At 37.9% G+C, this 26947-nt stretch overlaps 1 protein-coding gene across 6 annotated transcripts in view; it reads left to right on the top strand.

Annotated features, from left to right (window-relative positions):
• The window catches only part of slc4a3 (solute carrier family 4 member 3), a 274743-nt gene that overhangs the window by 149134 nt on the left and 98662 nt on the right, over nt 1-26947 (top strand). For all 6 annotated transcript variants that reach the window (XM_039756390.1, XM_039756394.1, XM_039756391.1 and 3 more), the window contains one exon: nt 3505-3710. In XM_039756390.1, coding sequence (XP_039612324.1) covers nt 3505-3710 — 206 coding nt within the window. The remainder of the gene's footprint in view (nt 1-3504; nt 3711-26947) is intronic.

The following is a 26947-nucleotide window of genomic DNA, read 5'->3' on the forward strand; positions in this document are numbered from 1 at the left end:
TGGTGAAACCTTTCACCATGTTCATCACTGATAGCACTGAGATTTGCGGGAAAGAAGTCCAAGTGTGAGTGAAGGAAATTAATCTTGAGTGACATGTTGCACTTCATTGTCTTGTATGCTTTGAGAAGTTTGTCTACCAGCTGAATGTAGTTTGGGGCTCTGTAATTGCCCAGAAAATTGTCAACAACATCTTTGAAGGCTTTCCAGGCAATTTTTTCCAGCCCAACTAACAGATCTTCAAACCACTTGTCACTCATAATATGTCTGATCTTGGGGCCAACAAAGATGCCCTCTTTAATCTTGGTGTCAGTTACTCTTGGGAAAATCTGCCTTAAATAATGAAAACCTTCGCCTTCGTTATTCAGTGCTTTCACAAAATTCTCCATGAGTCCCAGTTTTATGTGAAGAGGAGGCAAAAATATCTTTGCTGGGTCGACAAGCGATTCATGTGCCACATTTTTCTGTCCTGGAACTAACTTTTTACAGAGTTCTGTTGAGAATAGTGCGACTCTTTGGCACAGCTGTCCCATTCACAGATAAAAGAACAGTACTTTGTACAGCCGAGTTGCAGTCCTAGTAATAGAGCAACGACTTTAAGATCTCACCAGATATTCCAGTTGTACCTGCTATACTGGACGTGCTTTTGCTTTTGACAAACCAAAATCACTCACCAAATCATTCAATTCGGACTATGTTAACAGATGTGGATCGCCTGATGAGCACGGTTCAAAATCTGGGTTAATGTCACTGTCAGTACCCTGCATTTCAATTTCTTCATCTGGTTCATCTAAGGTCCAGTCCTCTGGTGGGTTCGGAATTGGAAGACTGTGGTCATGTGGCACAGGTCTCATTGCTGAAGGCAGATTAGGATATTCAATTGACTTCTTGTTTTTGGCAGAGAAACCAGACACATTAGTCAAACAGAAGTAACAGTCCGTCACATGGTCTTTCTGTTCTTGCCATATCATTGGAACAGCAAACGGCATCGTCTTTCGAGTGCCTCTGAGCCAGGCTCTTAGACTGACTGTACATGTCACACAGCAAATGTGAGGCACCCATTCCTTGTCTTGATCACCATTTTTGCAGCTGAAATACAGATGATAAGCTTTCTTCACAAGAGCAGTCATCCAACATCTCTGAGGTGCAAGTGTATATTCGCCACAGATATAGCAGAATGTATAGCGGCTGTTACAACATTGATGAGACATATCGCCCGACACAAAAACGTTTATTGCATCAAGCTTACTTACTTTTATATTGCTACAGATACTATACTTTACTATACTGATACTATACATACACACTGACTATCTACAGTATATTAACTAAATGAGCAGGATCAGTGTATGTAAGCCACCTTTATAGCATGCTGAGACAATGTCAAGCTCATTCAGACCTGCCAAGGATGTCAACTTCCACAGAACAGCTTCCAGCCTGGCCAGATTCCATGCCTGGACATGTCCAGGCTGCAGAAACCGTTGTTGGTAAGTCACTTACAGGAGCGAAAATGTTTGGATACAAATATAAGAAAAAATCATGACAAAACTGAAGATGTCTCTGAAACGGTACGTGATGGGTAAATTTTGATGTGCTATTCATGATCAGAACCTAAAAATATATAAGAAACACCCAACAGTGTTCAAGAAGCAAAAACTTTGTTGTGCAGTGTAATCATTAAATAAACTTGTTTTCATGGTATATATAGTATGTCATTACTGAAACGATCTGTTTGCTATATAACTTACTGACCATTTTTTTATGTACATCCAATGTGTCAAATTCAGGGGGTCCTGAGGGGGTCTGAGGACCTTTGTTTAACCTTTTGGTCTCCTTGAAAACCAAAATTGTGTGGGTCTTTCAAAATACATTTTAAACATTTTTTGTTTATTTTATTGTCCATTGCTGGGTTTTTAAGAATGCATTGTAGCAGCTGGAAGACAGCATACAAAGTGAAGTGGGTAGTTTGACAAGCATCAGGAGGATAAAAAAAGATATTATCGACTGGTTGAGAAAAAAGTATCAATAGGAGCCCCATGCAGCTGCCCTTGCCTTGGTCTCAGCGATGCACTACTATACTAATTCTTTTCATAATTTAAAAAAATTTGGATTGTGTCTTCTCTTAATCTTAAAATGGTTAACTTCTTCAGTCTTTCCTCAAAGCTCATGTAGCTTGATTACAGATTGAGCCTAGTTGCTCTCCTCTGATCTTTTTCCACTGCTGCTATGATTTTGTATAATATGGGGATTAAAACTGTACACAGTGCTCCAAATGAGGCTTTATTAGTGCATTATATAACTTAAGGATTGATTCATGACTTTGAATTACAACAGTCTGCATGATGGCATAGCTATTTTGTGTTATATACATAGTGTCCAAAAAAAAATACGGATGTTCAGTGCGATGCTGGTCAGAAGTTCAACATGTCGTGGTCTTTGCTTTAGATTGTGTCTCCATGTACGATGCAATTTGTCTACCTAAAATACAATTTCCTAACTGATAGCATTCTCCATAGCTAATTTATTTTATTGTCCACAGTACCAAAATAAGATTTCAGCACTCATCTGATAACTGGAACACTACTGAGACCTCCTGATTACAATGGGTATTATGCACACTGGGCACACCCATGTATGGGCAAGTCATTACCTCATTTTCCTAAACACTATGAATTAATCTAGATATGTAATCAACAAGGTATTAAAAGTGGGGCAGAGAGGGAGATTGTACTTAATATTAACTTTAGTGATTCCCATACTTGTTACAAGGTAGGTGGTGAGTGATCTCTATTCTAAACAGTTTATTGCATCTCACAATGAGATTGTGAACAAATGACTGGGTAGGCTACTGCATTAAGATGAATGCAGTATCATATTTCTGGAAGTTTTCCAGGCCTTTCTTATGCATATAGCATGTAGTATTATCTTGTTAAAAAAAGCCACAGTATATTTATACACTGGTGCCAGGAAGGAATTCAAGTGATCAACAACATTCTTTGGAGATTTATTTTGCATTGAGATATTGCTCATGTAAATAAACCCAGTGAATGCCACCAAAATACTTTCCAAATTATACTAAACCTCCATCACTAGACTTCATTGTTGACACCTGGCAGGGTGGATCCATGAGCTTACAGGATTTATGTAACATATGGCTTCTCTTACTCCGAAACTTGATCCATTAGATTAAGTTTAGATTTGATGGACAACTGAAACATCACCTGCATACTGTTGCTGACAAGACTGGAACTTACTTTTGTCATTGCAATGCATAATCTTCTTTAACACGTTTTTATATTCTGAAACACCTTTTGCACCATTCCAAAATTGTTGTTATCTTTATATCACAGTCAAAAAAATTTCACAACAACAGAATAATATTTAAATTCACTAAATAAGCATGAAAAGCATGGGGCTTTCAGACTATTTGTAGCATTTGAAGCTAGAACACGAGCAAAACAATATGGCATCTCATATTCAACACACTTCCTCATTTATCCTTCACAGATTTTCATGTGATTTTTCCACAAGAAGCTGGTTTAGGAGGAAGCCTCTTCATCGGATTACCAGTAACCAGAGAGCCAGCTATGACCTAAGGGAACGAATTTGCATTGGAAGTATGACAGCAATGGAGACCGCTGTCTACCAGAAAGTCCCTACAGATGAAGCAGAAGCCCAGATGCTGGCCAGTGCTGACCTTGATGACATGAAAAGTAAGAAGCTTTTAAAGTATTGTCAGATAATAGAGCTAATTAAGATAACTAAATTACTTTAGTTTGTCAGACAGAATGATTATTTGACAATGGGAGTTTCTGTCCTTTCATAATGTTTTCTCATCAAAACTCTCATGGCTTACAACAAAGAGTGCTCTAACCCCAATATATAAACTACTTTTATTTCTTAATTGAATATCCAAAGGTAAATACATTGATATGGCACATTCTGATAACCAGCAGTCCCCAGTATGGTAATGGATGTTTTTTAAATGCTAGAATTTTTCATCCAAAATGCAGTATATGCTATCGCTGTTAGAGCTAATAATATATTTACAGATTAAAGCCTAAAATATAAAGTACCTTATATGCAAAACAACTATAGAAAAGATAAGACAGTAATTTAATTTAAGAGCATATTTTACAAACAAATGCCCACCATCGAAAATGTCATGTAAATATTTATATCAGGAATATGCAATGCCTTTTCTTTTATAACAAAGGTGAATTTGAGAAACTTTAATTATAATTTTCCATCATTCTTCATAACAACATTTACCACTTCATTATTGTGGAAAACAAGACTTTTTTCCAGCTGGTGTAATGAAAAAATGGTCTATGGATGGAACGTTAGCCCTCCAGAGGCATTTAAGGACAAAAAGGGTCATTGCTAATTAACTTGATAATGTCTTTGGTAGACTGCAGCAGACTGACATGAATGGAGAAAAATAAGTTAACTGCATTCAGCCTTGAAAAACAATGGGTCCAAGCGCTGTGAGGTACCAGTGTTATTGTCATGAACATCAGGATTTGTTTCCAGAAAAGTTCTGACTTAACAATTTCTAGTTAATTTGGTGGAAGAGGTTAAGAGAACAGTGTAAAAAAAGAGGTCAGATGTAGCCAAGTTCAAAACACAGTTAATTCACAGATGAATTATGAAGATTAAAGGAGAATTGCTAAATTCATAGTCAAGAAACAAAAGTTTTTTTTTAACATTTTATTGAATTTATTAAAATCAAATAACATTCCATACAAGCAAGTCATATTTTACAAAACTAGGTTCAAATCAAATTAACCCCCAACCATGAGAAAGAGAGTTAGGCCAACAGAGTAAAACTCTAATAGAAGGAAAAATAAATAAATAAATAAAATAAAGAGGGAAAAAAAAGGGGAAGAGAACCCGCTTTTCTAAAATGTTATTGATTAGATCCTGACAGGTTTTAAAAAAGTTCTGCACAGATCCTCTAAGTGAGAATTAGATTTTTTCCAATTTCAAATAGTATATAACATCAGTTACCCTTTGACTTAAAAGGAGAGAGTTAGGATTCTTCCAGTTGAGCAAGATAAATCTGCGTGCCAGTAGTGTAGTAAAGGCAATTACAGTTTGTTTGTCTTTCTCCACTTTAAGCCCATCTGGGAGTACACCAAACACAGCTGTTAGTGGATTAGGAGGGATTGTGACACCAAGGCTGTCTGATAGGCATTTTAAGAGTTTGGTCCAGAATGATGTTAATTTGGTGCAGGCCCAAAACATGTGGCCCAGTGAGGCCGGAACTTGATTGCAGCGTTTGCAGGTTGGATCTTGTCCTGGAAACATTTTGGACAATTTTAAACAAGACAGATGAGCTCAATAGGTAATTTTAACTTGAACAATTTTATGCTTTGCGCATATGGAACTAGAGGTCAAGAAACTAAAGTTGTAGCCATGATTTTCTTACTAGCAGAATGTTCATAAACAAACAAAGTTTTTCTTTAATTTTTTCAACAAAGTTAACAGTATTACATACTAACATGTCCGCCTTGATATCATGGGTTACATTCACATGTATCAAGCGCTGAACAATCTTGTAGTATCATGGTGACCAGACATGGAACATTTTGATGGCCATGACAAGCTAACATAACTCACAGTTATTTATTCTGTTACAATGCCAATTGATTATTATGTACACTACATTTTAGCAGTCCAAAACTTTTCTTTTTAAATTGTCCATTCTTTAGAACAAAGGTTATGCAAGTACCATGTGTTGTCTTTTTTTACTATTAGTTGGTGTAGTAGCAAAGCAGTAGGCGTTCTTAATGTATTTCTGCAACCTTATCATCATGGATTCAAGAGCTCCAACAGTTCATCTGCTACCCGTTTAAAAAACTGCAGGAAATGTCTTTCTAAAACATGTTAACTACTGGTTTCTACATGAGAGCCATGTTAGGTCCCCTATAGTCTGTGTCTGTGACTCAAAGATAATTAAGCACCTAGCAACAAAATGACTTTATATAAAAAGCAAACAGCTGAGATGGCATTAAAATAGTAACATAAATGTTAGCTTTACACCCACAAATGTTGCATACCTAGATTGTTGTAATGCACTAAAAATTGTATTCTAAAATATACTTTCCCAGTAATATCACTTTGATGTATTAAATTGTCGTTCTGTCATAATATATTTAGATTTTGTAGGCAAAAAACACTGTAGCTGGAGAATAGTTCATTTCAGAGCATTTTATTTAACTTGCTTTGCACTGTTTCAGCCATAATTCAGATCTAAACATAGATGAGAAATGCTCATTGGTGTAAAATGTATAATTTACGTATTTTTTAAAAAATTGTTAAGCTTCCTTAAAAATACAATGTTTGTTTTTACCTAGGATTTCAGCTTGAATGTTTATTTTATGCTGCATTGAGAGCTACAAGAGCCTAGCTTCTAATTATTAAGCTTAAATGTGTCATCTGCCATTGTAGAGTATAAAATCATTTTGATTCAAATGTTACGTATCTAGTTATTACATATTAACTGAAGATCTTTGCATTCACAAAAAAAATTACTCACCTTTGAAAGAGTTGCTAGCACTATTTTGTAATAAACACATAAATCTCTTTTATAAAACACTATGAACAGTTGTGTCATTTGTTATGGTGCCATCTTTGTTTCTTTTGACTCTAACAAACTAGAATCACAACAGTCCCACTTCTTTAAATGTGTTCCACTATGGGTAAATAGAAAGCTGATGATGCTTGCACAGAGAAAAAACAATGACATAGATCAGTCCTTGAGGGCCGCAGAGGCTGCAGGTTTTTGTTCCAACCCCATTGCTTAATTAGAAAACAATCCTTGCCAATAACAGATCTTATTTACCTTCATGGCATGTGTCAACGGCACCCGGGCACAGACAGGCAGACATCTTGTTTTGCACAACCACCACACGTTTATTTACAATATATACAATTGTTCTGGTCACAAAGACCCCAGTCCTTTGGTCACACAGACCCACACAAGTGCACAAACCCCTATCCCAAAGTCCTGGCCTCACGATGCCTTTCTTCGGGCCGCCTTCATCCTCTCCTTCTGCCTTGTCCTCCTTCCACCCGACTCCAGCCTCGAATGTATGAAGGACGGCCCCTTTTATACAGTGCCCGGATGAGCAGCAGGTGTTCCCGGCATTCCTCGGTTGGCCACGCCCCAGCATGGCGGAAGTGCCGGCTGTCCTCCTGTCAGCCCTCCGGGTAACACCCAAGATCTTCCCCCCAGCACTTCCTGGTGTGGCGAAAGTGCTGGGGCAACAAGTCTCCAAGACATCGAGGCGCCTCCTGGCGGTGACCACGGGCCCCTATAGGGAAAGGCTTCCATGCCCTTGACCCATGGCCCCCAAAGCAACCCGGAAGGCAAACCCCACGTGATCCAGGCAGGGCTCTGACCCTCTTCTGGTCCCTCCTGGCGTCCCGGCCGGGTCATGGCCCCTGGCATCCCTGACACATGTTAGTGTTTGAGCTCTGCCATGTCAGTTCATTCATGGATCTCAGATGTTTTCCTCTCTGAGGATATCCTTCAAATGATTTGAAGCCTTAAACAGATAAGTAATTTTCAGTCCTTCACTTTTTAATTAAACTAAAGAGTGCATGATGAATACACTCAAGTGTAAATGGAGACAAGCTAGATGGAGAACTACTGGTTCCTTTGTCAATTGCATCTTATTGCTAATAAGTGGCAATTACAAATAATGAATTCAGCCATTTAAGACTTCAATAAGTGAATAAGGGATTGAAATCTGAAAAAGCGAGACTAAAATGGTGCCGAAAAATGTTACTTTTGCAGTATGTGCTTTATCAGCAATAGTTTACTTTTCCTTATGTAAATGTGTTGGAATAAAGCCTGCAGCCACTGCGGCCCTCTAGGACCGACGTTGCTTACCACTGACATTGATGTTTTGATACTCCTTTTCATTACAAATTCTGCATTGTCACATTGTTCTAAAAATATACCTTCCTTGTGGTGGTGAGGGTAGAGGTTAGTGCTGCGGTCTCATCGATCCAGTGCCCTGGATTGAAATCCTTGTGGTCGCTTTATGTGTGGACTTTGATTCTTCTACCCTTGTCTGTGTAGACTTTCTCTAGGCACTCAGTTTTTCCCCAGCATCCCTTAGGCACTTCTAAATCAGCCCTGTATGATGGTGGGTGAGTGAATAACTTAATAGTGCCCTGTCCAGATGTGGTTTCAGCCTTACAACAAGTGCTGCTAGCTTAGGCATTTTCTCTTCCATGGCTCTAAAACAGATTAAGTGTGTTTGAGATATTTTGTCCTGTTATAAATGTTTTGTTTTTACATGTGGTGTTAATTATTATGCTCTTGATCTTGTGCTGCCAATATTAAGCACTCTGCCTTTTCAGCCCTAACTTTTACAGCCATCTAAAGGTCACTATCTAATCAACTTCATATCATGATTCTTGTAGACCTGACCATGAAGTGCCTTTGATTTTAACTTATAGAATTGATTTTTTTTTATCGGCAATTGGAAGCTTTAGTGAGCTTTAATCAACACTGAGCTCAGTGTCTTTGTTTGTCCCCATAGCATCAACTAGAGATTGTTTTACTCTGATCATGATAAGACAGTACTTATCCTTAGTAATTATATACTGTAACTTATTATTATACCGATTAATTTATCATTAGCTTGCTTATTGTCTTTGAAGGGGATGGCTTCATGCGCCACTGCTTTTTCAGTTAATCTGCTCCATTTTTTGACATCTCTAGTTAGTTTTCTTGAAGATTAACTGTAGTATTGTAAATGTTTGCTGTTGATTGTCTATGGTCTTGTTTTCTTGATTTTCAGGTTATTTTCTATAGTTATTCTGATCCTGTGGTTTTACTTTGCTGATCTTTTAGTTCTCGCTTTTGAGCTTTTGAAGTTTAAATAACTGTAGACCTCATGCCTGGCCAAAGTTTTATATCTAAGTTTCTATCAGCTTAGCATGAGTGATTAATTACAATTTTTAAGTCAAAGTCTGTGTTTTACGCTACTTCATTTCAAGTGTGATATTTTCTGAATCTTGCAATAATTTAAAAAGTATTCCATATGTTCGTAATACTGTTTAAAGCTATAATATAATTTTTTTCTTCTCTTTTTAGGTATTTTTAATACCATCTTATAATGATGAGTTAATTTTTGTATCCTCACGTTTATTTTGCACCACATCTGAACTTGCATTACAATTCTGTTCAAACTGCATCTGAATTTCTCCATTAGATTAAAATAGTTTATCTAATCTGATCTAAAAGGAAGTGGTAAGATACGTAAGAAATAAACAGTTCACTATCTTGTAAATTAATAGAGGGTGTGTGATTGACTGATAGTTCTAAATGCCTTACTAACTTTCTTTTTAGGTAAAGATGCAGAATATCAAAGCTTTTGATCAGAAGTTTTTAAGTTTATGTAGACCAGGTACTTTCCAGTTTTGTGCAAATTCTTTCTTATTTTCTTTGATCATGAAAATTGAGGAATATATGCATATTTCCTGTATAATTTGTTTTTGTTTTTTTCTTGTCAGTTGATCAAAGAGGGCTTGATGCTATGTGACCTATGATTCTCAAGAACTTTTCTCCAAATATCTTTCTTTGATAAATGAGATAGCAGTTTTTCCACAAGGCTTTGTTCAGAAATTGAAGAGCATCTTTTCGTTGATTTGAATGGATTAATTTGAGATTTCCCTACTGAAAAATGACTTCTGGTTGGTTCTAAACCCAAATACTGATTGGGTTCTAAATGCAGTACTGATTTAGAGACATTGGCATTTTTATCAACTGAAAGCAATTGCACCTCTAGCTGCTTGAGACCAACCTGTTCTGAGACATGTCAGTATAGTTTGTATTCCCTTGGCTTCATGTGTCAGATTCATTACAAAGCATCTATTTGTCTGTGTGTCTGGTAAGGAGCACTAGCCTCACGTATGGAACAGATTTAGTTTTTGAAATGTCATTCTGCTTATAGTACTGCCTCAAAGTCACAACCACAACAAAATCACCGCCAACACCACAACAAAAAGCAATCATGACACATATATTAATTTTGTACTTGTCTTGTATTAAAGAATCACTCAGTGCATAATCCATTTCAGGAGACATTTCTGGGAGACACAGATAAAAGTTGACAGAAATGAACACAGTAGTTAGCTGATGTGCCCCAGCTGTTATCCTCTCCAAGAGATATCAGAGCACTCCAAAATTTGGAGGGTGGTAGGTTATGGAGGGCCACAATTCAAAAGCTTACGGTTCAATAGGTGCTACAGTTGTTTTGTTTCTCAAGTGCCAAGCTGTGGTAATGATTTTTATAAATTTTAGGTAATATTTGGTTCAATAAAACAGTCAGTGTTTAACTAGTAGCTTTCTCCCCTTTAAGTAGAAATCTCAGGAAACAAGAACTTTCTTAGCTATTCTCTTTACAGAGTCCAATGGATTTTTTCTCAAAAGCAGATACAGAATAATAGCGAAAACAACAAACAATAATGTTTAATAATACTAATAAAATATACTGTATACTCTATATTAAAAATAAGAGTTTTCCTCCTCGACAAGGGACTTGTAAGAACATAGTAGTTCCTGTGTTGCTTGGAACATATCAGATCCAACTTCATAACAAGCTCACAATGTTAAGAGAGATCTGTGATTCTGTTTAAATTTGAATTTTGTTAAAACTCCATTTAGCCATCTGTTTTTATACCCCTTTTTTCATTACAGAGTTGTAGGCACCTAGAATCTGTTTCAGCACTGTGAAAGAGCCTAAAATGGGATGACAGGCTATTATTCAAACTCAGAAACTTACTCACTTGTTGTGTATCAGGCCAGCTTACTAGTACCAAGCAGCCTAACAAAGAAGTCTTTGGATTGCGTGAGGGAACTTGGATCACCTTGACAAAAAACATATACACAAGAGGGGCGTGTGCAGCCTTCACTGTGACATATAACAGATCAGGAATTAAATTATTGTTCTTGTGTCTGTCCGATTGCACAACACAAATCCCCCTCTCTAGACTCCCCATCCTCCTAAACTTCTAAGAGCTGCTTTGCTACTCTTTTCTTTAAAAAGATAGATCATTTAATAGTTTTTCATTTCTTTCTTTTATAGGACAAATAGCTGTCTTCTCTGATTTTCACATTCACTTTTTATACAGTGAATAAGCACATTTTTTTGACACCCTATATTTGAAACTGCTTGTACAGTTTATAAAGTGGGAAGTGACAAACAGACCACTCATCTCCTTTCTGCTCTGTGATTTTTCATTGTAATTATTAACATGCAGCTTGCGTGCATGGATCCTGTTTAATTCAGTCCTCATGGATAATGACAGCAATACAAACATATAAAATATAGTGTACAATCAGCCCTGCTAATCTTTACTTGCAATTGGGCCAATTGTCACATGTCATACAATGAGAAATGAATAAAATAAGGAACAATAATGTGCATTTACAATCAAAAAACATTTTTTCCTATTCTTAGTAGCATTTCTATAGCAAACATAAAAAAGACTAGCTCTGGCTTTAATCTGGCTTTGTAATAGAATTATTATTATTATTATTATTATTATTATTATTATTATTATTATTATTATTTATTTGGTAGACACTATTTCCGAAGAAGACTTACAAATCTGAGATGCATTAGAGCAGTTTACATGTGTACTCTAGCAACTCTAGTACAGACTGATTAAGTAACTTGTGCTGGACTACATAGTAAACTGTGAACTGAATTGCCAACTTTTTGGCTTAAAGTTAACTGCTACTACATAGCATACATTTCTTATGGTTTACTCATTTAGTAACTATAGTTATATTCATTGAAGCATATTTATCAAGTCTATATGTAGTAGATTTACAGATATTTAACAATGACATGGTGGCTCTGTTGCTAGTACAACAATTTTCAGGTCAGTGCTGCTGACTTTGATTGCTGGCTTGATCAATGACTGTGTTGTTTACTAAATCTCTCCATTGCCTATGTGTTTATTCTCCCGTTACTCAGTTTTCTTTGCACCTATCAAATATGTGCTTGCTAACTTAACTGATTACTTTAAATTAACTCAGTGTAGGGTGTGTGTAACAGTGCCTGCCAAATTATGCTTGGAGTGTATTCAAGATAAAGACTCTCATGAGGTACCCCAGAACCTAAAAAAAGCCAAGATTACTTACAAATAAATAAATATGGTTGTTTAATAACAAAATAATAATAAATTAAAAGGTACTAGGCTTTGAAGATTAAAGGGCATAAAATTAAAAATGGAAATAAGCCAATTTAAACCAGCAGCCCTTCAGGGCCTTCCTAAATAATTTTTCCCCTAACTGATGTGTATGGTGGCTGCTTGGCTGCCTATTACCTTCTGAGTTCATTCTCCTCTTGATTGCTTGTTCTATCCTCTACTTATCCTTCCACCAGAGGACTGCTTAACCTCTGAACTCCACGCTAAATGAAATGCGTTATTAAACTGCTGCCCAGAATTCCCTTCAGTGGTTCCATGTGCCACTGCAGTCCTGAATTCCAGCACCTATTTAACAAGTCTGACAAAACCTAGGGCATCTGTCGATTGTAATAGATAATTGTAAGTCATTTTACAAGAACCTCTCTAATGCCACCTATCAGGCTAGGGAACTCAGCAATTAATCTCACCGCCACCAACTTTCAAACTTAACCACCCTAGCCACCGTTGTGACTGGAGTATCCTATTTAAGGGACATAGTGCTCAATGTTAGCAATAGTTCAGTTTTCCTAGTATAACCACAAGGTTTATTATTGACAAATCATGCCATCAGAGCCTCCTACAGTTTGACTCCTCTCCAGTCTTGCATATTTGCAATGTCCACTATCTCAAATTTCTAGACAAATAAAGAACAGGTAGCTTATTTGTCATTGATAACTGTATTAAAAACTGTGTGATAATGCCTTACAAGCATTAGGATTATGCTGTGTTCCATTTGAAGTGGGAAATCGTAATTTCTGAGTTCCTATTTGGAATTATTAACTGGAATGAACCTTTAAGTTAGATTTCCAACTCAGAAACTTATGGCTAGTCTGTCAAGGCTGAGTTTGCCCAACTTTAGATCATGATCCAATATGGAGACAGACTTTAGTGATGTGTGCATAAGTGAAAAGTGTACTATATTATACTGTTTATTAGCACTTCTGATTATTTGTGCCTCATTAAATCATATACATAATACTGTCCAACTTCAATCTGTGGACATGTTACTACAGTGTTTGGATATGCAAAATTCAGATTAATACGTTGTTATCAACTGCAATCACAACAAAGATTTTCCTGGGGACGTTCATATGGTTTTTCTGAATGTTTTACTGGCACATGGTCAACTCAGGTGTGACGTCATTCAGGTCAGGTCAAGTTGGTTAGTATGCACTGGTACAGCGTGTTGCTGCACTCACCACACAATGAATCAGCTCAGGACCCTGATTGGCAACCCCCCAGGCAGACACGTGGTCCAATCGCACCCTCTGGAAATGTCCTTCTATTTGACACAGCCAAGTGTAACATGGGCGTCCCCTTGGTCTGGTCCTGAGAGTCAGATAACCCTCTGAGAATCGCACCACATGGCCATAGTGCCGTAACTGACACTCCATCACAATGCAGGTAATGTGCCTCATTCAGGTCTCTATGAGCAACAGCTCGTTCAACACAAAGTCAAACCAGCTGTACCCAAGGGTCTTCCGATGAGACACAGTATTGAAAGGGTCCAGTCTTTGTCTCATATCACTGGATGGTGTCCATGTCTCACAGCCATATACCAAAATGGGGAGAACCAGGACTCTAAAGACTTGAACCATTGTCCTTTTGCAAAAATATTAGGAGCGCCACACACCCCTTTCCAGCAACCTCATGACCCACCATGTTTTCCCAATTTGTCTACTGTCTTTATAGTAAGAGTCACCAGATACATCAGTGTTGCTGCCAAGGTAAGGAAACCTCTCAACATGGTCAACACTTTCCCCACAGACAGACACACCCTGCCGATTGCTGTGCCTAAGAGGTCATTAAAAGCCTAGATCATGTTTTTTTATCCAGGACACTCTCAAGCCCAGACACTCAGACTCCTTGCTAAGTCTCTCGAGAGCCCCAATCAGAGCCTCCATTGACTCCGCAAAGATCACAGCATCGTCGGCAAAGTCAAGATCAGTGAATCTTTTTTCACCAACAGATGCCCCACAGCGGCTGGACCCAAAACACTGCCCAACACCCAGTCCATGCAAGCACTGAACAAGGTAGGAGCAAGAACACACCCCTGATGAACCCCAGAAACAACTGGGAAAAATGCAGAGGTTCTGCCTCCACTCAGCACAGCACTCACAATAGCAGTGTACTGGCTGGCCATGACAGCCAGAAACATCATTTCCTGATTGAATTTAAACCTAAGACTAGCGCTGTAGTGCTATCCAGGTTTTACCAATATTTTGAAAGCTGTTCAGGAATATAACAATGCACAAAATAACATTCTATAATCAGGAAGAAGGCATCACAGACAGAATTGAACTCATATTCCAAAGACATTCAATTAGGTTGACTGGTAATACTTTGTAATGTCAATAGGACTGAATGTGGCTTAGGGTTTACTTGTGGAATGTAGATTAAAATTCCATTCATGGTTGACATCTTTTTGCATCCAATTCTGCTTAGATAGGATCCGGCTTCCAAATAAGAATTTGATCAAATTGATGGATAAAAATAGTGCTGTCTATTGATTTTCATTTACTTCTGTATTACAAAGTAACAGATGTTCATTTCCTGTCTGTCCTGCAAAGTTACTGACTACCTCCAGTTTGCTGATTATGAAGTGAGGGTTTTACTTATGAAGTAGCATAGCGTACTCTGAGGAAAGTTTTACAATAAATAACATAAAAGGAACACAGGCAATTCTCAGTCGGCTTTAGTTGGTCGGGATTGATTTGTCACGTCATGGAAAATGGACATCAGCCCCAGGATGAATAGGCGTGTAACAATCAAGTCTGTATTGACAAGAGAAAATGGATCTCTTGCATTGTGTGTCTGTTGTGCTCACTGCTTCTCACTCAGGAATGTTATTTTGGTGACAACACAGGAGCAAATTGGGCAGCACAACAAAACTTAGAAAGAGAGAAAAGAGATGCTGCTTCCTGTGTAGGATAAAGGTTTAATAGTTTTAGCCATTCTGGATAAATATTAGAAGTGTTTTCAACTAGCACAGTTTTTAGATGAGGTAGATGTGTTTTAAAACAAGTTTAAACTGAGAAAATAGTTAAATAATTCTTTAGTAATCAACTATAAACTTTCTTGTTGCTGGAATTTTTTTTTTTTTTTTGCCTAAATTGCCACACTTTTTTATCCGAATGCACCAGAATTTATCTGAGATAGAATCACTCATGAGTTTACCAGATTCAGTTTGCTGACACACACTTCTCAAGTTTGTGAAGAGCGTGAAGAAGGTTTTACAACGTGCCTGCCTACTGTATGGTCTCCACACCTGTTTAGAAAATAAAACCCTTGACGTTTCTCAGGAGATCATGATGGTTATAGAAGAGGAACAAGAGGCCTTGGTGGATGGATGTAGGGAGGAAGGGGAGAGAGAAACAGAGGTTGGCTGCTTCAGCCTAGAAGGCTTTGAGGATTTTGAAGAATTTGTTCTTGACTTTGAAGAATATGACCTACTTGAAACTATTCGTGCCCACCTGGATATCCCTGACAGTTACATTTGTAAGTATGACCCAACAACTAAATGTTTATTTTGTAATCTGTGTATGAAACTGGGTCATTTTAAAGATGTGACATCACAAAAAAAAAAATCTCTTTTAATCACACCATAGTGGTACAGTCAGTAGCACAGAGGTCTCTTGGATCCAGCATCTTGGTTGTTATTCCTGTGCCTGGACATTGTCCATAAGCAGCTTGTACATTCTCCATGGGACTGTGTCAGTTTTACTTCAGGTGCTCTGGTTTCCTCCCACATTCAAAAAGACACACAGGCTAGATGAATTGGTAATTTTAAATTGGCTCATTGTGAGTGTGTGTGTGTTTGTAATTTATCTGTGTGATGGGCATAGTTGTTTCTAGCCTTGTGTCCTGAGTTCGGAATGGCCCCTTCCTACATGGCCCTTATTTGGATTTATTGAGAGTGTGAATGTGATGAGACAAATCTTTTAAGGTTGCTGTCACTGCACAATTTTGGACCTTAGTCTCAGTCCATCAACAATGTTTCCCCTTTATTTTTACGTGTCTCCTTTATGGACTATATATTCTTCTTTCAATGTAGACATATGCTGGTAAGTTACTTCTTATGTTCATGGTAGATGTCAGGTTTGCCTTGGACCAGTTTGCAAAGGAAAGGCTCTGTCTCTTTGCAACTATGTTGCAAGTTGGAAGAAAAGATGAAAACGGCTTTTTAAGGTATTACTTTTAGGGTAGTTCGGGCATTTTGGTGACTCTTTTATTACCTTGTGCCAAATGGATGAACAGTGAAACTCTCATGTAAATTAGTAAAAAATAAATAAAGCATAACAATTCCTTTACTTATACTCACTGCATTTGAGATTAGAATATAGCATTAACACCCTTTTAAATCCCAGTGAACTCCAAAAATCATAATTTCTATGGAATAATCAAATAAAAATATCTGTATGAATTTGTATCTGAACAAGTTTACAGCTTAACTGAATAGAATATATATAATGAATTATCTACAGTTGCCAAAGATTTTCATGGTGGCATAGTGGCATAGTGATTACCACTAGTGCCTCATGGGTCCACAGCACTACTGTCTGTGTAATGTCTGCAGCCCACTTCTGGGTATTCTAGTTACTTCCTACATTCTAAAAACCTGCTTGATATATTGACTGCTGTCTCAAAACTGTGTGAGTGTGCCCAGGAATGGACTGGTATCCCATATCAATCAATTCCTGCCTTAAGTATAATGCTGTAGAGATAGACTTCTCTCATAAATGCAGGCTGGAAAATGAATGAAGATAGCTAAACAAATCTGTTTTTGACTTTTGCATTTTTCATCACTTTAAAAAGATGTGTTTAAAATGATGTATAATGATTTCAATATGCTGACTTTGCTTATACCCCCGATATAAGAAACAGAACCTAATTTAGTAAAGGTCAACAAAATAAGTAGAAAATCACATGTAATGTAAATGAACAATATTTTTACATGCAGAATGTCAAAATATTGACGTAAGATCTTACAGTGAGTGTTGCATTCAGTGTCAGCCTTTGTATTTAAAAAAGTATTAGCATTACAGAAAATACACACACGTGTCAAGTGACTTATTTCAGTACTGAAGGATGTGAATCATGAGGAAAACCACATAGGACCTAAATCATTTCAATCTAATCAAGTGACCAACTGATAAAACTAATATTTTACCAAGTTACGCAGAGCCATGCAAATGCATAAATAAGTAAAGTTAAAGGATAAGTTTGGTATTTTTTGACAATCATAATCATGATCATGATATAAATGAATTTGCATTGGGAAATTGTGTTTGGGCAGCCCGGTGGCGCAGTGGGTAGCGCTGCTGCCTGGCAGTTAGGAGACCCAGGTTCACTTCCTTTCTGTGCGGAGTTTGCATGTTCTCCCCGTGTCTGTGTGGGTTTCCTCCTGGGTGCTCCGGTTTCCTCCCACAGTCCAAAGACATGCAGGTAAGGTGCATTGGCGATTCTAAATTGTCCCTAGTGTGTGCTTGGTGTGTGTGTGTGCCCTGCGGTGGGCTGGCGCCCTGCCCGGGGTTTATTTCCTGCCTTGTACCCTGTGTTGGCTGGGATTGGCTCCAGCAGACCCCCCATGACACTATAGTTAGGATACAGTGGGTTGGATAATGGATGGATGGATGAAATTGTGTTTTAAAGTGAAGCATTTTTTAATACATTTTTTAAATACAGTTGCCTGTATTTTCAGTTTAAAATAGAATCTAAGGGGCACAAGTCCAAGTGTAAATCAAAAATGTATATATATATGCTCTAGTCAAAGGGTGACAGTTGTAGGCAAGCAAGAAACCAGGCACATACGTTAAGTTGCTTATCCCAACATTGCTATTCTACCCACATAATTTGAAAATGTGCATATACAGGATGTGAAAATAAAAGGATTAAAAGATTCACAGTTTGTGAATTGTGATTTAGCTTCTTCTAAAAATAAGGGATGTGCCAAACAACACAGCAGGAATGAGGTTGGGGATTGGCAAAAAAGTCTAAGGTACCAATTGTCAATACACAGAATTTGAAAGAAAGCCAGATAAAAAGATCCTTGCACTATCTAGATTTACCTTTCCCTAGCCAATCTATAAAAGACATTTTTTTTTTCAGGAATACACAGATAAACTATTTTCCATGCCACAATTTTGAATAAAGGGTGCACAGTGATGTGTGACTAGCAACAAAAATTGTTGAGATAAATAACATGGTGATGGCCATGGAAAACTATAACAAAATGGTGGTGCCCAGAACAAAAACAATCAAGCAATTAGGGAATCCATTCCCGGGAATTTGGGAATCCCGCATGTCAGTCCCGGGGATGACAATGCACGGGCATCTCACATGTGAACGGTTTTAGAACGACTGACACTTATTTGTAATAAAACTACTGCAATATGTTGACACCAATAAAAGACTAACCTTATCTCAAGCAGTTCATGCTGTCATATAAGTACATGTATCTAGTTAGTTGTGGTAATAAGAGCGTAGAAAGCACAACGTGCCAAGCGTGCAGTCGTCCAGGCGAGAGCGCACATCGTGCAGAGTATGCCAACCACTGAGAAAGCATGCTCTGCCTCAACTGAAGTAGGCGGCACAGTCATCAGATACTGATACACTTGTTCTAAACAATGCCCGCGCTTACCGTTGCTCTGAAACACCGCCATTTCAGCTTTTACTGATGCATTCAGTTTCTTATCATCATTCTGTGATGGCAAGTTTCTTGGCACGGATAATGCGGATGCAACAGAGCGACGCATTGCAATTTCAAGTTGCTGTTCAAAGCTGGTGTCTGACAGACGTCATTAAAGTTTGCCGCGTCCCAGCATTAGTGAGCTGCAGAGTGCAGACTCCTCCCAGTCCACTGTACTCAGTCTTAGTCGGAGCCGGGAGACTGACTGCTGCTGGTCTGTTATTGACTGAATTAATCGGCAATACACTACACTGTGGGCCAAAAAACCGTGCCACTTAATTATTTTCAACTATAACTCTGTTATTTCTTGACCGATTTTTACACTTTTACACGCTATATATGCGAGCTTGGCCGTTCCCAGTTTCCTGGGAATTACAGCATTTTCATTGGATGGATTCCCTACAAGCAATGCTGTAGTGACATGGCTGTCATAATGATATAATATTCTGAGCAGAGCATAAACATGTATTAAATCTACAGAAGTGCAAAAATAGTAAATAGCAATCCCAAAACTCAGATTAGAAAAAATATGGTTAAGCAGGGAGGCTAAGTGTATCCTCATTTTCAAAACTGGAACTATCGCTGGTATAAACTGGCAGCACAACACATTTCAGCTATTGTTAAGAAGGCTCACCATTGAATTATCTTCCAATGATGAAACTTAGATTTCTTCATCTGTAACACATGCTGCCTTTGAAAGGCAAACAGGAATATCAAAGACATCAGCTATTCCTCACATTCACTTTTCTCAATCCTCCCTTCTGATAAATGATGAGGGATGATTAAGATTTTTTAAAGCATGTAGCTAAATTAAACATTTTCTGACTCTTGAAAAAGTTTTACTGGTTAGCTTTAAACTGAATAAATTAGAAATAATTTTGTTGTATAAAAAGTTTGACAATAATACACTTCTCCTTTAATAAGCTGTACAAAAGTAAAAATGTGCATGGGTGAATATGCCCATTCTTCGCCTGAGATTTGAAATGTTTGCTCCTGCCTCTATTCGTGGTAATTTAAAATATCATTACTTTATAAGAATAAAAATATGTTCAGTGATTAACAGTATCATGTGCCATTTCTGCCTTAGGATATATAGCCCTAGACATGAGCTTTTTCTTTATAAAGTATGAGCATATAAACTTAAGTTTTTTCAAGAGGTTTGAGATAACCTTTCTGAATATTTGCTCAGATTTGTGAAGGTTGTGATTGTGAAGGTTTGAATTTTCATCTTGACTGTACACACTCAGTTATGAATAATTTCAGTGAGTATTGAAGATCCAAGTCAAATGAGGCAAGGAAGACAACTTCATCCTTAAACTGTAAATTATCCAAGCCAATGCTATGACTATATCCTGTACACAAAAATAATTAACATGAGTAGGGACAAACCAAGTTATTAGTAGAGTTTAATGGCTACCTTAAATGGAGTCAGTCTAATCCAAAAAATAAAAATGCCGGCAACACTTTTGGCACATGACCAGAAACTAAACAGTGTGTAAGCAGCAACCCAGAGCCACATACCCTATGCATTGCAGCATATTACAAAAAAAAAATGGGGTATGAGATCATAAACATTAAGACCAGGAAAGAATCTTCATTGAGCCTTTTGAATCCAAAGTTTCAATTCAGGATGATTTGCTTCTTTTTAAGTACTCTAGAAAAAGGGCAGACTGAAGTGGGGTTTGATCACTTAGTAATTAATAAATACCTTTTCAAAAACGGAATCATTATTTCAGTCTGCCATTCAAGATGTACAGTATTTAGGTTCGACACTGAAGAGATCTATCGACAAAGACACTTCAATAGTATGTAGTACAGTCATATTGTGACTACCACTTTTTTACTCTTTATTTCAAATTCAAAACAGGCTCTAGCCTCAACTAAAATTTCCTTTCACACCCAGAAATTTACATAAGCCACTCTTGTGGCTTATAGTACTAGCAAATAACAGTCACTGTTTTCTTCTCTGCAGTTTAAAATTTCATTGTGTCAACTCCGACATTACAGATTATACATGCACAACTTCCAGTCGGGAGTTTTTAAAACCTTCACACATATAAGGCTGTCTTGTGTGAAAATTTTAGAGTACTACTGAGACCACTCCAAATCAAGACATTTGGCGCCTTAAGTAAAGCCGTACATAGATATGAATACAAGTATATGAAGCTGGCACACATTCTGTTTTTTTGTCTAAGAGTTAAGCAGTATCTCATATGTGAAGGTGAGTTGTGCTTTGCCAAAGACTAGGCCATCCTGAACTGTTCTTTTTGTGTCTGTTTACCCGACTGGTGTTAACCCCTGACCACCACTTTTTCTACTATGGATTTTGACCCCAATGCGGAAATTCCCTGCAGTTTCTTAAGGCTCTGATGAGGCTAAGTGGTTCAACAAAGGTCATAAGGTGCTTTTCTGCACAAACCCTAACAAATCCTCCTTATTTATTGAGGAATTGTTTGCTCTCCTTACTCAAGAGCAATTCTAGTAGAGATACCTTAAAGATAGGGATCAATACCTTTTTAAGTAGACCAGCTGCATCTTTTTTCAGTTGTACACACCAAGTAAAGACTTCTTGGTTGCTTAAATACCTAGGATGTACTGTAAATGTCAGTTTATTAGTTTGACTAATAATTTTTAAATGAAAAAGAATAATCATTTATGGTCCTCCAGTGTTGCCAGTTTCCACAACTGCCTGCAGTGTAGACATATATATTAGATAATGTGGATTCAGAAAATGATTAGATTATTAGATGGATGGATGGATGGATGGGTGGATGGAAACTTATCTTTATGGTATGAAGTATACCAATAAATTATAATGGATAGAGCTCAGGAATTGTGCCTGTTTAATTTGAACTATTTGTTGAGTGCAATCAATTGAATTTGCTTTAAGTCTGTTAACATTAGGTAGGACTTGGCATCCACATAGGCCTTGTGATTACTTTATAATTTCATGTTGTGGTTAATATCCAGCTAGGATGTTGGATATGTCTGGATCCATGGTTCTCGAGGCTGATCGTTCAATTAGCTGTGAACCACCCAATCTCACTGAGATTGCACAGGTTGTGAACCAACTGAGGGTAGGGTAGGTTGCAGGGTTCTGTGGCATCTGAGGTGAACTTCTCCAGGCTGGTGGTACGACTGTCTTCCTGGCATTGCAAACAAACTTTGCTTCCATTTGCGAGACTGGTGTCATCACAAATGCCTGGAAAGTGGGACTTGCTGTCTCTATCTAGAAAGGGATCACCTGGATTGCGGCATCTACAGGTGAATAACACTGTTCTTGGTGCCATGTAAAGTCTTTACTAGGATCATCCTCAAGAGTATCCATCATCACTTGCTCACCTACCAGCGACCAGAGCAGTCTGGTTTTACGCCTAAGAAGTCTACCATCGACTGCATCCTGGCACTAAAGGTTCTCATGGAATGCAAACGTGAATATCGGCAGAGTTTCTTTGCAGCCTTTGCCGATTTTCATTAAATGTTTGACTCAGTTGATCAAGCTGCCCTGTGGGACATCCTGAGAGTTTGCAGCATTCCCTCAAGGTTGCTGGATACCATGGCCGGCCTGTACACTGGTCCTGTGAGTGCTGTGCACAGTGGAGGCACATCTTCTGTGTTTTTCTCAGTTGGATAATAAGTTCTTCAGGGGTGTGTTCTTGCTCCTATTCTATTCAATGCTTGCATGGACTGGGTGTTGGATAAGGTTGTGCGGTGGGGCATCTGTTGGTAAAGAAAGATTCACTGATCTTGACTTGCTGACAATGCTGTGATCTTTGTGGAGTCAATGGAGGCTCTGATTGGGGCTATTGAGAGAAAGAGCGAGGAGTCTGAGTGTCTGGGCTTGCGAGTGTCCTGGATGAAAACCAAGATCCAGGCCTTTAATGACATCTTGGGTACAGCCATCAGAAGAGTGTCTGTCTGTGGAGAAAGTGTCAACCTTGTCGAGAGGTTTACTTACCTTGGCATTGACATTCATGTCTCTGATGACTCTTCCTATGAAGTCAGTAGATGGATTAGGAGAGCATGGGGGGGATCATGAGGTCACTGGAGAGGGGTGTGTGGCACACCCGCTATCTAAGCAAAACTACAAAAGTCCAAGTCTTTAGAGTCCTGGTGCTTCCTGTCTTGCTATAGGGTTGCGAGATATGGACGCTACCCAGTTACCTGAGACAAAGACTGGACTTCTTTGGTACTGTGTCTGTTCGGAGAATCCTTGGGTACTACTGATTTGACTTTGTGTTGAATGAACAATTGCTTATGGAATCCCGAATGAGGTACATTGCCTGCATTGTGAGGGAGCATCATTTACGGTACTATGGCCATGTAGCATGTTGCTGGAGGGTGATCCGGCTTAGAGGATCCTCATTGTTTAGGACCCGAGTGGCTGGACCAGGCTAAGGGGATGCACACATAACACCTGGCTGTGGCAGATACAGTGGCAGATACATTTTCCTATTGATTGCAAATGAAAAAGCAGCCACAGTTAATTAGTGCTGAATCTCTTCCCTAATATAACACATACTGAATCAAACAGAGCCATTCCAGAGAATAAAATCACATTTTTTTTTCCCCCAAACAATAATTGCATTATCCTTGATTATCCGTTAAAATATCTGTGAAATATCTATGACCTTAACATTATATGTGAAATAAATTAATATTAATATATATGAACTGAAGAGGTATCTTTTCAGTTGCTTTTCTGTTAATTTGTATTTTATTTGTTTTGTTTTTATCTTATGTTAATCAGGATTTAATTATATCATGTTCTTCCTTGTTGTGCATTAAATGGTATTTTTTTATATGCATGCTTTCCAACATAATAATAATTAATGCTCACAAGCCACATGCACCTTGCATATCCCCATTGCAAAGTTTAAAAACAACAGTGTCTAAAATATGTTAGCCTTTAAATTAATTTCACTATAGAAAGAGTACCATCATTTATACAGTAGTTTCGGAGTCAACCAAACCAGATTATTTTATTATCATTAACACAGTGAGTAAAGTACAAACTAATGGAGAGAGCCCTGGTTGTACTTATTTACAATTATTTGGCCTTTAACTGAAGGTAAACTTTTTTGAAGTTCACAGACATGCCTCAAGCTATTTTTCTCTTCTCAGAGATCCAAAATAACTACCTTCTGGTCAGTTCCTGCCTTTTCCCCGCTCAGAGCGTTAGTCAAATTCCTCCACATGCTCAACTTGTGCTGCACCTGCCAGTAGTTCTCTGAATTTTCAGTAAAGGTTGCATGTTTGCTTTAATGAAAACTTAGTCAAGCCCTGCATATTTTCCTATTAGTTACATTTGTAAAGGTGACAATATGAGTTGCTGAATCAGCAATTTTAATATTTAGAGAAAAATGCACATTTTTCATAACTAGAGGTACGGCAGCTAACACTGATTGGAGCAACCTTCTGCACCAACTGAAAATTTGCAGGGCGGCACGGTGGTGCAGTGGTAGCGCTGCTGCCTTGCAGTTAGGAGACCCGGGTTCGCTTCCCGGGTCCTCCCTGCGTGGAGTTTGCATGTTCTCCCTGTGTCTGCGTGGGTGAACCGGTTTCCTCCCACAGTCTAAAGACGTGCAGGTTAGGTGAATTGGCGATTCTAAATTGGCCCGTTTGTGTGTGTCCTGTAGTGGGTTGGCACCCTGCCCAGGATTGGTTCCTGCCCTGTGTTGGCTGGGATTGGCTCCAACAGACCCCTGTGACCCTGTATTTGGATTCAGCGGGTTTGAAAATGGATGGATGGATAAAAATTTGCATATTGCATACGCGTTGTTATCAAATGCTAAACTAGCATGGGGTGTCCAAAGGCAAAAGTATTACATAGGCATCAAAGAGCAGCAGAAAGTCTTTAAGCATCACACTACTGGGTTACTTATTTTACATTATTTATGGTTCTCTTTCTGAAGAAATCTTTTCAAAAATGTGTATTTACTTTTCCTTAAACCATCCCCCTTTGTGTACCTATGTTCTAGATGAAGAACTTGTTTTAAAGTAAGAGTTGGCATCTACCGTACCATTTCCTTCTTAATTTGTAACACGTCTCTCGTATCCCATCTTAAAGTCCATTTTCATATAAGCAAAAGATTTTAAACTCTGTACTTGTAGCTTGAACCTTAATGTCCTGAAATAAATCTATTTATTCCTTTCTGTGTTTTCTCTAGCTCAGTTATAACTTTTTTTTATGTAATATAGACACCAATACTGCATCCAGTATTACAGGTGTCTTGCATAGCTTAAGCAAGTGCATACTATAGCCTAAAGATGACCTCTCTTCTCCAACACAGAATGCTATGTGTCTCAAAATATTATTAGGCTTTTTTAATTGTTTCTGTAAACTATCAGGATGTAGAAAGCAATGTGTCTGTACTCATAGGATTAACTTTCAAGAGTCCACTAGAAGCCAATTTGGGAAGAAGGGAGCTGTCATGATACAAAGATCCTGTCATTAAAGAGTATAGCATGGAAGTGACTCTTCCAGTCACATCTTTCTAAGTAAGAAGTTAGGTCACCCTGGGAGAAAACATGTAATATATCACTCAAAAAAGTACACAAGTAACACAACTCCAACATTCTTTTATTTTACTGGATTTAATAACTCCTATATATATACTCCTAGCTGACCTGCTTAAAGTGCTTCAGGGCGACCCTTCATTTGGAAAAGCAATTATTGTATTTAAAGAGTTGGTATATAGAAGAGTATGCAGGGCGTGGGAGGAAAACGGTTTGGTCCTGAGTATTTCACTACAGCTGTCTATAACCCAACAAAACCACCCGCATTTGGAAAAAATACTTTACTAAAAGTCTTTCACTTCCTTTGCGTGTATACAAAGGTGTAAGGACTGTTTTGTTAACAAAAGGGACAGTTATGTATTCATCTATTATCCAACCCACTATATCCTAACTACAGGGTCACGGTGGTCTGCTGGAGCCAATCCCAGTCAACACAGGGCACAAGGCTGGAAACAAACCCTGGGCAGGGTGCCAGCCCACCGCAGAGGGACAATTATTTATACAAAATATCACACTTTATGCAAATATGGGATAGTGATGTACATAAAGCTTGATTATTTTAAGTTAAATCAACTTAACTTAACTGTCAATAGTCAAAGTGGAAATACAATGTTTTGAGGATTAGTATTAATACTAAGTAACATAAAATGAGAGAGTAATAACAACAGTCTCAAAATAAATTGTGTTAGTGGGACATCTAACAAATTTAAGTCAAAGTAATAGAAAAAGGTACACAATGCCAGAAAACAAATTTATTTTGAGTTAAAGTAACATAAATTAGATGCATAAAGTGAACATTCCCAATAGTTCATTTTTGAGTGATAGGGGAGGCAACACAGCTCATGCCAATGGTATGGCACTGCCATCTTAAATGCTCATCCTTTTACAGGGTATGCAGAGAAAGAAAGAGATGTTGGGTGAGAGGAAAATAGGCAAGCCACTGTGTCAGATGGTCAGAGAAAGACTGCATTAGAAAAGCACAAAGAGGCAGCAGCATTTTTGCTTTACTTTGTTGGATTTCTTTTTTTATTTTGTCTTCTCCAAATGAGCACTTGAAACCTGAATCTCCCTAAGTTTTGTTCGGGTGCAAAGAAATCCTTTTTTGTAGTATGCATAGAGTTCACCCATTCACCATGATGTTGTCTTTATACTTGTCATTTTAAAGTTGAATTCAAAGCAGAACAAAACTGAAAAGCAGATACTTTTGTCAAAGATAAATTCACTAAGCCATTCTCAGGAAGGAGGAGGAGCTAATATTTTATATGCATGGAGTCATGAAGGTAACAGAGTGCAGAGAAGGGAGTGACTGAATTACAGCTGTTGATTAGTTTCTTAAATACACATACAACAGCAGATGTAAGAGAACCTTTTCAATTAAATTTTTACCATTCTTGTAAGTTATAAGCAAGATAAACAAGGACCTGATAACACAATATTTTTCTTTGTGGCTAATGCCAGAGTTTATCAAAGGTTATCCTTGAACATGCCAAGAGTTTAGAGCTGAGAGCAATGCAAAGGTTGTAA

This window comes from Polypterus senegalus, chromosome 6 (genome assembly GCF_016835505.1).
Source record: "Polypterus senegalus isolate Bchr_013 chromosome 6, ASM1683550v1, whole genome shotgun sequence".
In the NCBI taxonomy this organism is placed as follows: domain Eukaryota; kingdom Metazoa; phylum Chordata; class Cladistia; order Polypteriformes; family Polypteridae; genus Polypterus; species Polypterus senegalus.